This window comes from Protopterus annectens, chromosome 10.part0 (assembly GCF_019279795.1).
Source record: "Protopterus annectens isolate FY-2018-M chromosome 10.part0, PAN1.0, whole genome shotgun sequence".
Classification (NCBI taxonomy): Eukaryota; Metazoa; Chordata; order Ceratodontiformes; family Protopteridae; genus Protopterus; species Protopterus annectens.
Window position 1 is genome coordinate 1,527,755,132 of NC_056744.1, and position 15,071 is coordinate 1,527,770,202.

General features: G+C 43.1%; 1 protein-coding gene across 2 annotated transcripts in view; it reads right to left on the reverse strand.

Annotated features, from left to right (window-relative positions):
• LOC122813710 (tripartite motif-containing protein 72-like) overlaps window positions 1-15,071 on the reverse strand; it is a 218,826-nt gene that overhangs the window by 66,184 nt on the left and 137,571 nt on the right. For both annotated transcript variants that reach the window (XM_044086174.1, XM_044086173.1), the window contains exon 3: window positions 7,138-7,160. In XM_044086174.1, the coding sequence (XP_043942109.1) occupies window positions 7,138-7,160 (23 nt within the window). The remainder of the gene's footprint in view (window positions 1-7,137; window positions 7,161-15,071) is intronic.

Genomic DNA, 15,071 nt, shown 5'->3' on the forward strand with positions numbered 1-15,071 from the left:
AGGACTGCAGCTGCTGATATGTTCCAGTCTCTTCAGGAAAAAGATAAAGCTTTACAAGATCTTAACATATTGTTTTTGTCCTCTGTCCTTACGTTTCAGAGGAACTATCCTAGTAGGTCTGCTTTTGTTTGTAAGCAGCCTCATTAAGCCTCTAAAAGCAGAAAGAGCAGTAGTCAAGCTCCTCCTTCCAAGTCTTCTAAGGCTGTCGGGGCCCAGAGCCCTCCTATATCTGACAAGCCTGCTTCTTTTGACATTTTGCCCCTCCCTCAACTTTTGTCCAGCTTCCCTAGTCCCTCATCAGATTCTTGGGTTCTGTCTATCATCTGTCAGGGTTACTTCATAGTGAGGAAGTCTCTCCCTCTTTTTTTCAGGGATTCCTTAACCTCCTCAGGAACAGCTTCTTCATTTCTCAGAGGTTCTTGGGTTCTTGGTTGACCAGGGAACTACTCAACCTCTCCCTCCTTCTCAAGAAGGAATGAGATTTTACTTCATACTGTTTCTGGTTCCTCATCAAACCCATCAAACCCATTCTGGATCTCAACTTACTCAACACTTTTCTCAAGGTTCCTTCCTTTTGTATGCTTTATCTTCAAACCCGTTTCCACTCTTACTGCTGCAGGCTTTTCTGGTCTCATTGGATCTGAAGGATACTTAGGTTAATATTCCTATTCACCCTCTTTTCAAGACGTTTTTGCATTTCTCTGTTTCTCCCTCTCATTTTCAGTTCTCTGCTTTGCCCTTTGGCCTCTCTACTGCCCTAAGAGTATTTATAAATTGACCAGCTCTTGTTACTGCCTTCTGCAGGCACCAAGGCATTCAGATTTTTCCTTATTTGGATGACCTGTTGATTCATGCTCCTTCTCCCAGTTGCCTCTTACAGGCTTGGGAGTTTACCATGTCTTTCCTTCAAGTCTGGGGTCCATTATCAGTTTCCAAAAGTCTACTCCGACTCCACAGGATCGTGTGCTTCTCAGCTGGAGGATTCAGACAGTACCAATGTTAGCTTCTCTTCCACGTCCAAAAGTTTTGTAATTGACAGCCTTCTGTCAGTCTCTTCTTCCTCTGACTGCAATTCCAGCCAGATAGAGTTTCTTCAGGTCCTGGGGTTCATGGCTTCTTCTATTCCAATCCTTCCTCTTGCCAAACTGCATATGCAGAAGCTTCAATGGTACCTAAAAAGTCAGTCTGGCTGCGGCATTGCCACCTTCTGGATTTCAGTGTACCTCTTCTTCCTTGTCTCAAGGTAGAGTCTGAATAGTTGTTTGCAAATATTGCACTCAACTCAGGCCTGCCCTTTTAGCTTCTAGTTCATTGTTAAGAACTATTCACCAATGCCTCAGACATGGGGTGGGGGCCTTCCTGTGGTCACCTGAAAATTCAGGGTCTGTAGACCCTATCAAAAGTCAGACCATATTAATATCAAAGAGATGACAGCTCTGATTCTGGCCCTTTGGGTTTTTTACCCCATGCTCTCTCCAGGTCCCCTAAAGATTTAAACAGACAACACCACAGTGATGTGGTATGTCAAGAAGCAGGCAGCACAAATTCTTACCTTTTCTGCAGCGTGGCTCTTCAGGCCTGAGATCTGGCCATCAGTTATCAGCTAACTCTTCAGGCAGGGTACATTCCTTCAGAGCACAATCTAGTGGCAGGCTCTTTGAGCAGGTCCAAAACACAGGCTCATGAATGGATGCTTCACAGAGACATAGGTTCATAGGTTCATACTAGGCTATCTGCCCTAGGGCATTTATAAGCCTAGCCAGAGTGTGTGTGGCTTTCACCACCCCTTAGGATGAGAATACTATACCCATTAGTTTGCTGTGCCTCTGTCCAGCAGTGACACAGAGATGATTCCCTGGGTAAACCTACGATCTCCCATCCACTCGTCAAGATTTCTCTTGAACAGAGTCAGTGAGGGGCTCTGCCTCACATGGACTGGGATTCTGTTCCATAGTGTAGGGAGTCTCTGGGTGATGAATCTGTCCCTTCAGCACATCCTATTTATATCCGTGTTGAGGTTTAAGTCTCTTGCTCTCGTGGCTCTGGTGGATTTGGATTTTTTGAGGTGGAGCATGTCCATTAATTTCGGGTTGGACATGGCCTTGTATGTCAGGCACAGATCACTTCTGAGCAGATGGTATGCGACTGAATAGAGCTGGAGTTTCTTCAGTCGGGCAGCGTATGACATATGTTTGAGCCCCTTTATCCTTTTGGTGAGGAACTTTTGGGGTCTTTCCAACTGCTGCAGGTGTCGGGTAAGGTACATTCCGAATGGGGCGTTGTACTCAATCATTGGTCTGATAAGTGAAGAGTACAGGGGTACAATGACCTCTCCTGATCTGGATGTGAATCCCTTCATGATCAGGTGGGCAATGTAGAAGGTCTTCCTAACCACTTTGGCAATGTGAGTGTCAAAAGAGAGGTTACTGTCAACTTGGGTCCCCAGGTCCCTGATAGTACCACCTATGTGGTAATTAGGGGTTACCTTGTTTTTCCCAAAGGGTATGACTATACATTTTTTGGCATTTAGCTTAAGGCCATGGCTCTGGCACCAGTTACCCATTTCTATGAGACCTCTCTGGAGGATGTCTGTGTCTGATGGAGTGTCAATTATGGTGCCCAGTTTGCAGTCATCTGCAAATTTTGTCAGCCACAATCCCCCTATGTTTGCCTGCACTTCAGAAAAATAAATGGCGAACAAGAGGGGGCCCAGGACTGATCCCTGTGGGACACCGCTCGTGACCGGCTTAGAGTCTGACATGGCACCAGCAACTCTAACCCTGTGTGTTCTGTCCTTCAGCCAGTTTGCAACCCATCTTGTGACATATGGGTTTACATCTAAGCTGGTGAGCTTTTCTATGATGCCCGAGTGGGGTACTGTGTCAAACGCTTTTGCTAGGTCAAGGTAGGCTGTGTGAACTGCCTTACCCTCATCAATGGCCTTAGTGACTGTTTCGAAAAAGTCGACCGAGTTCAAGAGGCAGGATCTGCCCTTGACAAAGCCAAATTGGGTAGGATCCAGTGTCTGTAGGTCCCCAATGTCTTTATTTATGAGTTCCATTATGATCCATATTTCTGGACAAAGTCCATCTATGAGCTATTCCTCAGGTAGAGCTTTTTGCCTCCCCTCTGAAAAGGCAGCTCCCTCTGTTCTGTTCCAGACTGCCATGCCATCTGGGGTGGAAGATGGACGCCCTTTCATTTCCTTGGAAGGGGATGTTTCTTTATGTTGCCCCTCTTCTTCCTCTACTTTCAAGAGTCCTGCACACAATTCAGCTGGACTCCCCAAAATCTTGCTTGTGACTCCCTTTTAGCCAAGGTAGCACTGTTTTCCCCTCTTAATGCAATTGGCCAGTGGGAATCACCACAAATTACCTCACTGGGAGGACCTCCTCATGCAGGACAAGGAGTCGCTCATCCATCCCCATGTGTCCACTCTTCAACTGACACTTGTGGGTGATAGGGTTCTGATCCCTTTTAGGCACTTCTTTTCTGAGGATGTGCTCAGGGTTTTACATGAGGCAAGGAAACCCGCAATCAGAAAGTCTTACATGTCCAAATGGAAATTTCCTGCCTGATGCCATGCTCATAGTCCGGACCTTTTTTCTCTGGAGGTGGGGGGGGGGGTCCCTCTGGTTCTCTCCTCTTTGTGTGAATTGCTCCACTCTGGATTGGCCTATTCTTCTGAGAAGGACCATTTGTCTGCTATTTCTGTTTGTCTACCCTTCAATCCTCCTTTGGCTTCTCATTTTGAGGATAAACAATTTATTAAAGGTATTTTGCATCTTAGGCCCCAAGGAAGCCTATTCCTCCTCCTCCTAGGACCTTAACTTTGTTTTGTAAAAACTGACTCAGGCTCCTTTTGAGCCTGCAGTTTCAGGTTCTCTGCAACACTGCACCTGGAAGACCATTTTGCTGGTTGCTCTTACCTCTGCTGAGAGGGTTTCTGAGCTTCAGGCCCTTATGGCCATTCCTCCTTTTTTTTTATTTTTTCACAACAGGGTGTCTCTTTGTACTAATCATTCTTTTATGCCCAAGGTTGTTAATGAGTTGTTCTTAAATCAGGCAGCACAACTCCCTTCCCATATTCTTGTGTTATTCTGTTTATGGCAAGTGTCTCTCTATTTCAGTTAGAGCTCATTCCACTAAGGATACTGCCCCTTCTGGTGCTTTCTTCAAGGGCCTGGACACTAATTCCATTCCTATAAACATAAATTGGACATAGTTTCTAGAGCCAGAGAAGGTTTTGCTAGAGCAAAGCAGGTTTTGCTAGAGCCATCCTGAATGGTTTTTTTTGAGGGCTCTTCCCAGCCTTCTTCTTCCAAATCCCCTTTTCTTGAGCTTTTACACTCTTCCCATAGTGAAGAATACTGCAACAGTGATCTAGAAGGAAAAATAACAGTTGTGTAAAGTCTTACCATAACAGTAGATGTCTTTAGAATTCAGTCCCTTCTTCCATCCCCTTTTTTTCTTTTGGGTTTTGATTTGGTTACCCTCCTGGCAGAGGGAGCCCCTATCATTTTGCATTTCCTCCACTTGGATGTGCATAGCCTCCTTTTTTGTTCTAAGGAGACTATTCTCTACTGGGGCAATTCAGTTCTGGGTAACTGCATCAGTACATCATTTTTTTGTCCTATGTCCTGTGTGGGGAGCATGTGTGTAACATATGTTGCATACAAGACTTAAAGGCTTTGGTATACTAGCCGGGCATTGGGCTATCCTTGGCAGGAGATCCTAAAGTTACAAATACTGCAACAGTCAAGAGAAGAAAATCTACTGTTATGGTAAGATTTTACACAATAATGCTATTCTAGTAAAAGCAGCACAGCTAATCTGATTTCAGATTATTTGTGCTATACATTGTTCAACCAGTAAAAAAAATTTATAGTTCTCGACAAATGTTTGTGCCCTGGCCCTGGTGACTGCAAGAAGTGTGGAAGGTTTTAAATGAATTAGGGAATTTCCAGTTGTAGTGCCCTAAATGAGATTCACAGAGAGCTGCTGGCAGTGGTCTGCAGTTAGGACCAAACCATCAAATAAGCACTTACTGATTAGATGATTTTGAATTAGTAATACCAGTAATACCAGAATAGGGCGGCCGTAGTGGTGCAACGGTTAGCGTTGCCACCTCACAGCAAGAGGTTCTCCAGTTCGATCCTCGGCTGGGGTGCCTTCTGTGCAGAGTCTGCATGTCCTCCCTGTGGTCGCGTGGGTTTCCTCCGGGTGCTCCGGTTTCCTCCCACATCCCAAAGACATGCTGTAGGTGGATCGGACACTCTAAATTGGCCCTAGGCATGAGTGTATGCATGTGTGTGCCTTATGTGGAAGGTTGGGCACCGGGCTGGCAACTCGACACTGCAAAACTCCACTGCCAATCATGAGCGGATGGGTGATCTGCTGTGGCGACCCCTTACCGGGAAAAGCCGAAAGAAGAAGAAGAAGAATACCAGTAATCTGTAAAGGTAACAGGATTGACTTATGTTCTAACTTGATTACATTTATTTAGTGTATGAGATCTAACATCACATCATCTTAAGAAAAATAAGTAAGTTGTTTTACAGCATTTTATTTTGTTAGCTTACATCAATTACAGATCTGTAGAAACACTGACACTTAAGGAAGGATAGAGAACTAGTCATTTGAGCTCTGTATGCAGGGATTAAGCCCCATCATAAACATATGCAAATCATAATCAAAGGAATTCCTGCACTACATTGTCATAAATTTAGCTGATGGACTTGAGATAGTTGATATACCTTATTCTTAAAAAAATTTGCAAAAGAAAACTTTTTTTTTCTTTTTCTCTCTTTGGATCTCACTTAAACTCAGCCTGCACCTATCATCTATTTATTAGCCCAATATAATCTTTCCGCTCCATCTGGGCTGTTACTTCAAAAGCCACTGCAAGCCTAATTTTGATTGTGCATACTATATTTGCAAACTATTTGCCACATTACACTGTAATGAAGGAATTTTAAGGATCCATAATAGAATAACATTCCTGAAAGTGCTGCCATTTTTTTATTTAGTAAAGAAATTCCAAATACAGGGACATTGTATGTGCATCTGTACCTCAGCTTTTTAAGGGTGACTAACCAGCTGAAGCCAGCATTTTCCAGTTCACATCACTGCATTGCCTATATGTCACGTCTTTATCTTTAAGCACAAGAGTAAGGGCTCAAAGATTTGATCAGGAAACATTTTTAATGCTCAAGTCTCTCTATTCATACATTGCATCTCCTCAACTTTCACAATCTTCCTTCTGAACCCATCCCCCACAGACACCCCAATGACTCTTTATCAATTATCCACACATATCCATAAACTGGGTGCTGTACATACTAAAAATGGAAAGCAATGCTCAGTGAGTAGATGTGATATGAATGTTGGCATCACCATCATCAGAGATCAACCCCCCACATTCATCAGAAATCATTTCTACTTCCGGATTCCCAATATGCACAATACAGAGTAAAACAGGAGAACAGGCAGAGAAGATGCCTTACCTCCCCCAACACTTTCAGAAGTTTGGATACATTCTGAAACTCAGATTACTGACAGCCAGCACCTCCCCACTGTACCAGTGGATTGGCTTATAAAAATACTCTACTATAAATAATCAGACTTGTTCAGTTTCAGGCAGCCATACTGGTTTGTGGTTTTAAGGGGATTTTCATGAGGGCTTGTGGAATCCTAGGAAAGTAATTACTTAATGGTCCTATGGAAAGAGCAGGCTCAAAACTGAAAAATACACAAAACCAGCTGTAACCCACACTTACTGTTTAAATGGCAAATCACTTAACAAAACATGGGCATCATGGCCGAATATAAAATCATTTGGCTTGAAAAGAGAAACAGGTTTTCACCTGCTGAGATCTCAGCATAAAAAGACCAGACTTCTTTTTTTTCCACATTTGTATTGCAAATCTTTTAATATCTCTCCAAAGGCATTTTGAAGAATTATAGTATTTAGAAACTTTTTATGGTACAGATCTTTATTATGCATTTTGTTTTGCACATAATAAAGACACCACTACCCTCCACAACTCTGTCTCAGACTTCTTGTCCTGTTATCTCTTGTTCCAACCTGAGTATCATGATCGCTTGCATTTTTTATCATTTTACAGTAATACTGACCTTTCACTGTTTACAGCAGGTTCCTGAAAGAACAAAGAAAAAGTAATTAGAAAATAATTCACAGTTTATGCACATCTAAAGAGCTACAGTACATAAACAGCAATACAGAGCAACATGTAAGAACTTCTTTTCCTTTCGGCTGTTCCCATTAGGGGTCGCCATAGCGGATTATCTGCTTCCATTTCTTCCTGTCCTCTGCATCTTGCTCTGTCACACCAACCACCTTCATGTCCTCTCTCACTGCATCCATAAACCTTATCTTAGGCCTTCCTCTTTTCCTCTTACCTGACAGCTTCATCCTTAGCATCCTCTTCCCAATATACCCAGCATCCCTCCTCAGCACATATCCAAACCAACACAATCTCGCATCTCTGGCTTTGTCTCCAAACCGTCCAACCTAGGCTGACCCTCTAATATACTTATTCCTAATCCTATCCACCTTCATCACACCTGGTGCAAATCTTAACATCTTTAGCTCTGCCACATTCAGCTCTGACGCCTGCCTTTTTGTCAATGCCACCATCTCCAACCCATATAACATAGCTGGTCTCACTACCCTCTTGTAGACCTTCCCTTTCACTCTTACTGGTACTGTCTGTCACAAATCACTCCTGACATTCTTCTCCACCCACTCCACCCTGCCTGTACTCTCTTCTTTACCACACTTGCCATTATTCTGAACTGTTGATCCCAAGTATTTAAATTCATCCACCTTTGCCAACTCTACTCCCATTCCGCTATCCTCACTCTCATTCACACACATATATTCTGTCTTAGTCCTGCTGACCTTCATTCCTCTCCTCTCTAGAGCAAATCTCCACCTCTCCAGGGTCTCCTCAACCTGCTCCCTACTCTCACTACATATCACAATGTCATCTGCAAACATCATAATCCACGGGGACTCCTGTCGGATCTAATCTGTCAACCTGTCCATCACCACTGCAAATAAGAAAGTAACATGTATAAACAAAAAGGCAAATTGCAATCTGCAAGCTTTCCACAATAATTTGGGACTTACAGCTCATTTCAACAGGTCTAGCTGCCATATATATGTATATATATATATATATATATATATATATATATATATATATATATATATATATATACACACACCCATTTATATACCAGTATATATTTTATATATATATATATATATTTTTTTTTTTAATTACACACACACACACACACACACACATATATATGCATGTATGCATATGTGTATGTAACATAGTTAGTCACAGTACAGGCAACCAAAGATGCATTTCTTTTCTCAGACTTTTCTGATGAAGGAACATTGTGTAGATTAGTGATAACTGTGCTTATTACAGTCATAGTCGGCCTTAGGCATAGGCCAACTAGGCGGCTGTGTAGGGCGCCACTGTAGCAGTGGCGCTTTTTCAGTCTTTATTGGGTATATATAGACCAGGATGGGGGCACCAGGTGGTGTGGTTGGGGGTGCCATAGAGCCCTTTTAGCTAGGGTGCCAGTTGATCTAAGGCTGCTCCTGATTACAGTGATGCACAGATTGCCCTATCAGTGCAGTAAAAGCCTGGAACAATACCAGTCCAGCACTGTATTGTTACAGACATGAATCCTTGTAAAGAACAAAGAACAACATTCCATGACGTAAAACAGCAACACACCAAAAGATCTTATTTGGTGACACGTGTAGCAAAGCTATGTAAATGAATGATAGTATTTTCTCATTATTAAGGAACGTGAGAGACATCTTCCAGACTTCACAACTGATACCTGCAGGAGCCTTCTGCATACTTTTGAACATAGTAAGTTTATTTTGTTCCACTTTGTTTATGATTCCCCTTCAGCCTTGCCAGATAGTCTCTCAGATAATCACAGCATACTAGGAACTCGCTTAAGTATCCTTCACTTGAAAAGCTGTCTGGCCAGTCTTGGATGTGGCCTTTTATACTATATGCTCACCAGTATCTAGGGGAATCAGCCAAGCCAAACCCCACATCAGGGAATGGCATACCAGTGATGTGTCAACACCCACTATGGCTCAGGAAATTTCACTGTCTTCACCTTTCCATTTACTCTCCTATAAGTACTACGGCCATTAGAGCCTTAGTATCCACTGCATTTCATATAGGTGGCACAGTACCCCACCTCCACCACAGGAACGCCCAACAAGCCTCTGACCACTCCAACCTCCATCCCGATCAACTGACAGTAAGCAAGATCTGTTCCAGTCTCAGTCAACTTGTGGTAGAAAAAGAAAATAAACTTTCACTATGTCTTTAAAACCATGCCTAGTAAAACACCTTGCTAACAAAGAAAGAGAAGAGTTACTGGCCAACTAAGGATGTAACCACAGACTTCTGAATTGTACCTGTATGGTAAGTTTTCATGTTGATATCTCATCCCCACAACAAAAGTGTCATTTTTTCTATGGGGAATATGTGTGTGTGTGTGTGTGTAAGTGTAAGATTCAGCATACATATTTAAATTCATTACTTCTTCTTCTTTCTTCAGCTTTTCCTGGTTAGGGGTAGACACAGAGGACCACCTGTCCGCTCCTGATTGGCAGTGGAGTTTTACAGCATCAAGTTGCCAGTCCAGTGCCCAACCTTCCACAGAAGGCACACACACACACACACACACACACACACATACTCACACACAGGGCCAATTTAGAGTGTCCAATCCACCTACAGCATGTCTTTGGGATGTTGGAGGAAACCGGAGCACCCGAAGGAAACCCACGCGACCACAAGGAGGAGGACATGCAGACTCCTTACAGAAGGCACCCCAGCCGAGGATTGAACGAGAGAACCTCTTGCTGTGAGGTGGCAATGCTAACCGCTGCACCACCATGGCCACCCATTTAAATTCATTACTAAAGGCCATTAATAAAGTCTAGTATCACAGGAGACATTTCTTTTTGCCGCTGGCTAATTTATACTCACTTGATTTCAGCTACGTGTTTTTGAACATTAGACATTCATTTGTCTTGAAACAAGAAAATGCTAATACCCAAGAATGAATTTATGCATTCGTTTATACCTTTCTACACTTGTATCATCACCACAGAGAAGCATCTGGTGATCACACACATGCACGAACTAAAAGAAAGTTTCAGCAAAATTACTACTGCTACAGAGCCACTCCTGAACACTTGTTTTTCTTCTTCCATTTTTTTAAATAGCTTCTTGGAAGATGTAATCTTCATATAGACTGACCCCAAATAACATCTTTGCAACTGTCAGCAAGATCAGTTCTTCCCAGTCTAACCACGGCTTCCCATAATCCTCTCCTACACTGAGCTCTTGGCTCCATTGTTAATGATTTACCGTGGCTGAGGCCCTTCTAAAAGCAATGGAAATGTGATGCAAGAGTAGACAGTTGGTTCCACGACTGACACTACTATATGCCTATTGTCCTCATAATTCATCAGTGATTTTTTTTTACCTCTAGACAGGATTAACATTTGAGGCAAGTGTAGATCTAACCTCCCATTCCTACCTTTCCATGCCCAGGCAGGCTTACTGTGGTTCTGCGTAAAACTGAAATTAGAAGCAGCCATAAAAACCATACAAGGTCTGTGAAGTAATAAATGTTACTGCAGTTCCAATGACAGCATTCAAAATACTATACTGTTAGCACTGATTTCTGCACAAGGAATGTAATAATTTTCCCCATAACACAAAATCTTTTGGGACAGTAATTTTTTTCTTTTAGTACGGTTTTCCCCACTGCTTTACTTTACTGATATCCAGCTGAGTCCTCTCCCTCCCTTTTAATTACTGATGCCCCCAGGGCAGCCTTTGCTTCTTCCCAGTGCTGCCTGTTATCAGACTTATTCTCTTAGGGTAGGCTTGTCTGTTCACATGCAAATTAATTCAGGAGACCAAATGCTTTGTAAGAGTCTATCACCCCCCCCCCCCCAAAAAAAAAAACTGTCACTCATACCTTTTCCGATTCCTTTCTCAGAAAGTCATTGGGATGCCAACATATGAGCACATGCACTCCCACCTTTGCCTCTCCTCAGACACCTGCAATAGCGCAGTACTACAATATCCCATGCGCCATCTCAGGTCTCCCTCCCTCAGCAGGCAGCCATCTGCAAAACATTTCTCAGCATCCTTCCCACAGGATAGGAAGGAAAGCTGGTCTGCAAATTCCTAAACATTCCCAACCCAAATGTCATACCTGTGCCTGTTTCTGGTGGCACAGACAGGCATCCTGATTCAGTGCCAGAAGGGGTGGGCAAGTCCTCTGCATCATAAAATTTTGCTTTAGGTTTGTACCCACTATTTCTAGTATGAGCTAAAAATTATCTTTTCATATTTCACCAGTAATATTAATCTCCTCTATCTTCAAACTAGAATAGCTTTAAAACAAAGTATCTTTTTAATGTTTTTTTCTAAACTTACTCTTCATGGCTTTCAAAACCCATATGTTCTTATCATCAAAAATGTAGGCCTGGTCTTTATCATTTAAGTGTAGGCCTGGTCTTTATCATTTATGCCACCCTTCTAGAATTACAACCTTGAGAAAAAGACAACACTCAAGGCATGAGTTCTCTCTTGATTTTTATGGTGTTGTCTCTTGCTTTAAGCCAGTGATACCTTTCTAAGTGTACTACAATCCTGTCAGATTATCTTGTAATTCTTATTTTAATTCATTGATTAACCAGGTGAAATAATTAGGCACAAAATGTAAATGATGTCTGGTAAATAGATTTCCTCAAATACCCAACTTGTAAGGGCAGTGAAGGAATCAAACTCAGGACTACATCATGAAGCTTGTCATCAAATCACGGCCTCAGCCTTCTGCACCAAACCAACAGACATTCAATTTCATTACTTTAGATATCATACAAAATCATTTGAATATTAACAATTATAAAATACTGGAAGAAAAATCCAGCCAGGCTAGAGTTTCCACTGTGCGGCACCTTCAACCTTCTGCAATGGAGGCTTGTGGGATATATTCAAATTACCCCTTAATGACATAATATATCCCATAGGCCTCCAGTACAGGAAGTTTAACATGTCACACAGTGAGAACTCTAGCTTGGCTGGATTCTTCTTCTAGTTTTTACTGACTGGTTTGTCTATGTGCCCTTTTTACCCTTTGGTTTAGAATTATAAAAAAAAGGGATTGAAAGGAAAGTTTTGATCTTAGGTTTATAGGTACGTATTAGCTAATGGCCCTGGAGCCTTTACAAGCCTAGCCCATAGAAGTGCCCTGGCATCATGCCGCCCAACGTTAGTTCCTAGTGCCTCTATCCAGCATAGCCACTGGAGTGATCCCCGGGGTGAAATTTCTATTACCTATCCACTCATCAAAATGTCTCAAAGAGGGCCAGTGAGGTGCTCTGCTTGACATATATGAGAAGTCTATTCCAGAGCATGGGCAGTCTCTTGGTTATGAACTTGTCCCTCCAGCATGTTCTGCTGATTGTGGTACTGAGGTTGAGGTCTCCAGAGCATGTGGTGTGGAGGGACTGGGATTTCTTTAGATGTAGCATTTCTAGCAGGGCTGGGTCAGACATGGCTTTTAAGTCAAGCAGAGATCACCTCTAAGTAGATGATATGAGACAGAGAATAGCTGGGGTTTCTGGAGTCTGTCCATGTAGGACATGTGTTTAAGGCCTAGGATCCTCTTCGTGAGGTACTTCTGCGGCCTTTCCAGCTGTTGCAGGTGTCTAGTGAGGTACATACTAAATGGGGCATTATACTCGATGACTGGTCTAATGAGGGAAGAGTAGAGAGAGATGATGACCTCTTTCTTACTGGATGCAAAACTCTTGGCAATGATTTGTGCCATGTAGAAGGACTTTCTGACCACAGTGGTAATGTGGTGGTCAAAGGAGAGGTTGCTGTCAACCTGTTTCCCAGATTTCTAATAAAACCTTCAGTGTTCAGTGGGCTCCCATTGATGTGGTAATTAGTGGGAATTGAGTTTTTGCCAAAGGGGATGATGACGCACTTTTTTGGCATTAAGCTTAAGGCCATGGTTTTGACACCAATCATTGGTCTCAGTGAGACCTTTCTGTAGGAGGTCTGGATCACTTGAGGAGTTAATAATGGCTGCCAGCTTGCAGTCGTCTGCAAACTTGGTCAGCCAGAGTCCCTTTGTGTTGGCCTGGACATCTGTGAAGTAGATGCCAAACAAGATAGGACCCAGGACCGATCCCTGTGGGACTCCACTCATGACTGGTCAGCAGTCTGACTTGGAATCAACTACATTCACACTGTGGATTCTACATGTGAGCCAGTTTACAACCCACCAAGTGATATAGGGGTTGATGCCTAGATGGGTGAGTTTATCAATAATTCCTGAGTGAGAAATGGTATCAAAGGCCTTGGCCAGATCGAGGTAAGCTGTATGCACTACCTCACCTTCATCCACAGTCCTGGTGACTGACTCAAAGAAGTTAACCAGGTTGAGCAGTCATGATCTCCCTTTCACCAAGCCAAACTGCGTGGGGTCTAGAGTTTGGAGATTACCTATATCTTTGTTAATCAGGTCCATGATGATGTGCTCCATTGCTTTACATATCAGACTAGTCAGGCTTCTTCTTCTGATAATTCCCAGGGTCTGTAGTCGCTCCCCCTTTATGGAGAGAGATGACAGTAGCAGTGTGCTATTTGGTAGGGACAAAGCCTGAGGTGAAGCTGTGAGTGAACAGGGCACACAGGTGTGGTGCCAGTTCACTTTGTAGTTCATGTAGAACACAGCCAGGGATATTATCGGGTCCCATGGAAGCTGTATTCCTGACCTTGGACAATGCAACTTTAGCCTGTGCTACTGTAATGCTGGGTGCCTAGAAATCTTCCGCTATTGTGCTTGGTCCTTTTCAGGGGGAGAGAGGGGTAAAGTTGGCACTGAATCTGTCGGCCAGTATGTTGGCAATATCTGTTGGCTCAATATAGGAGGTACCATTGTGCAGTAACTCAGAGAAAATCTGGGTATTGCTGTGGAGGTTCTTGATATAACTATAGAAGGTTTTGTGGTTGTTTTTAGTGTCTGCCACAATTCTGCTTCACAGCTGGGTTTAGGGGATTTGATAAGGGATCTCAACTTTTTGTTGAGGCTGATAAGGGAGTTTTTTCCAGTCTTAGGACTTCACCTTTTTCTGCAACAGTTTCTTCATTCTGTTGTAGAGTTTATTAATGGCAGGGGACCACCAGATTAGCTTCCTATTTTGGAGGAGAGTGTCTGGATTCTGTTGGGTATGGCTAGTTCCATCATTTATGTACGTCTTCATACAGTGCATTGGTGTATGATTTGGCAGTCATGTGACTGTTTTCCATTGACATGGGTGCCAAGAATTTAGCCACCTCTGTTTTTAGGAGTCCAAAGTCAGCTTTGGAGAAGTTTTTCACAGCGGTTACCTTTGCGGGGGGGGGTGAGATGTGGATTTCCATGGTGATTAGTTTGTGGTCGATCTAACTAGGGAGGAATTGACTATTGGTGTAGAGGAATGGTTGCCCATGTTAGTAATAGCCAAGTCAGGGATGTTGCTTCCTCTAGTGGGGGTCAGAATGAGCTGGCCCAGGGCATTGGAAATGATGTATTCCAGGAAGCACTGGGCCAGTGGATTGGTGCTTGATTAGTTTTCCCAGTTGATGGAGGAGTAGCTGAAGTCTCCTAGAATGAGAGTGTTGGGTTGAACCTTGACAGATTCCAGGGTGCTTAGGAATGTGGAGTGAGAGTCTAGGGACATGGTTTTGGACCTATAGCAGACTATGACCTGAATCGCCATCATACCCACTGTTAGTTGTACTTGAAGTATCTCAATACGTTATGCTGAGCTACTAGTCTGGAGGTGTGCATGAATATGGAGACACCACCGCTTTTAGAGCTTCGGTCATACCTGCCTGGGCCACATAATCTGAGAGCTCCACCAGGTCTCTTTTCATTGAGTCCAGGGAAGTGCATCTCAGGTCATTCACACCCTA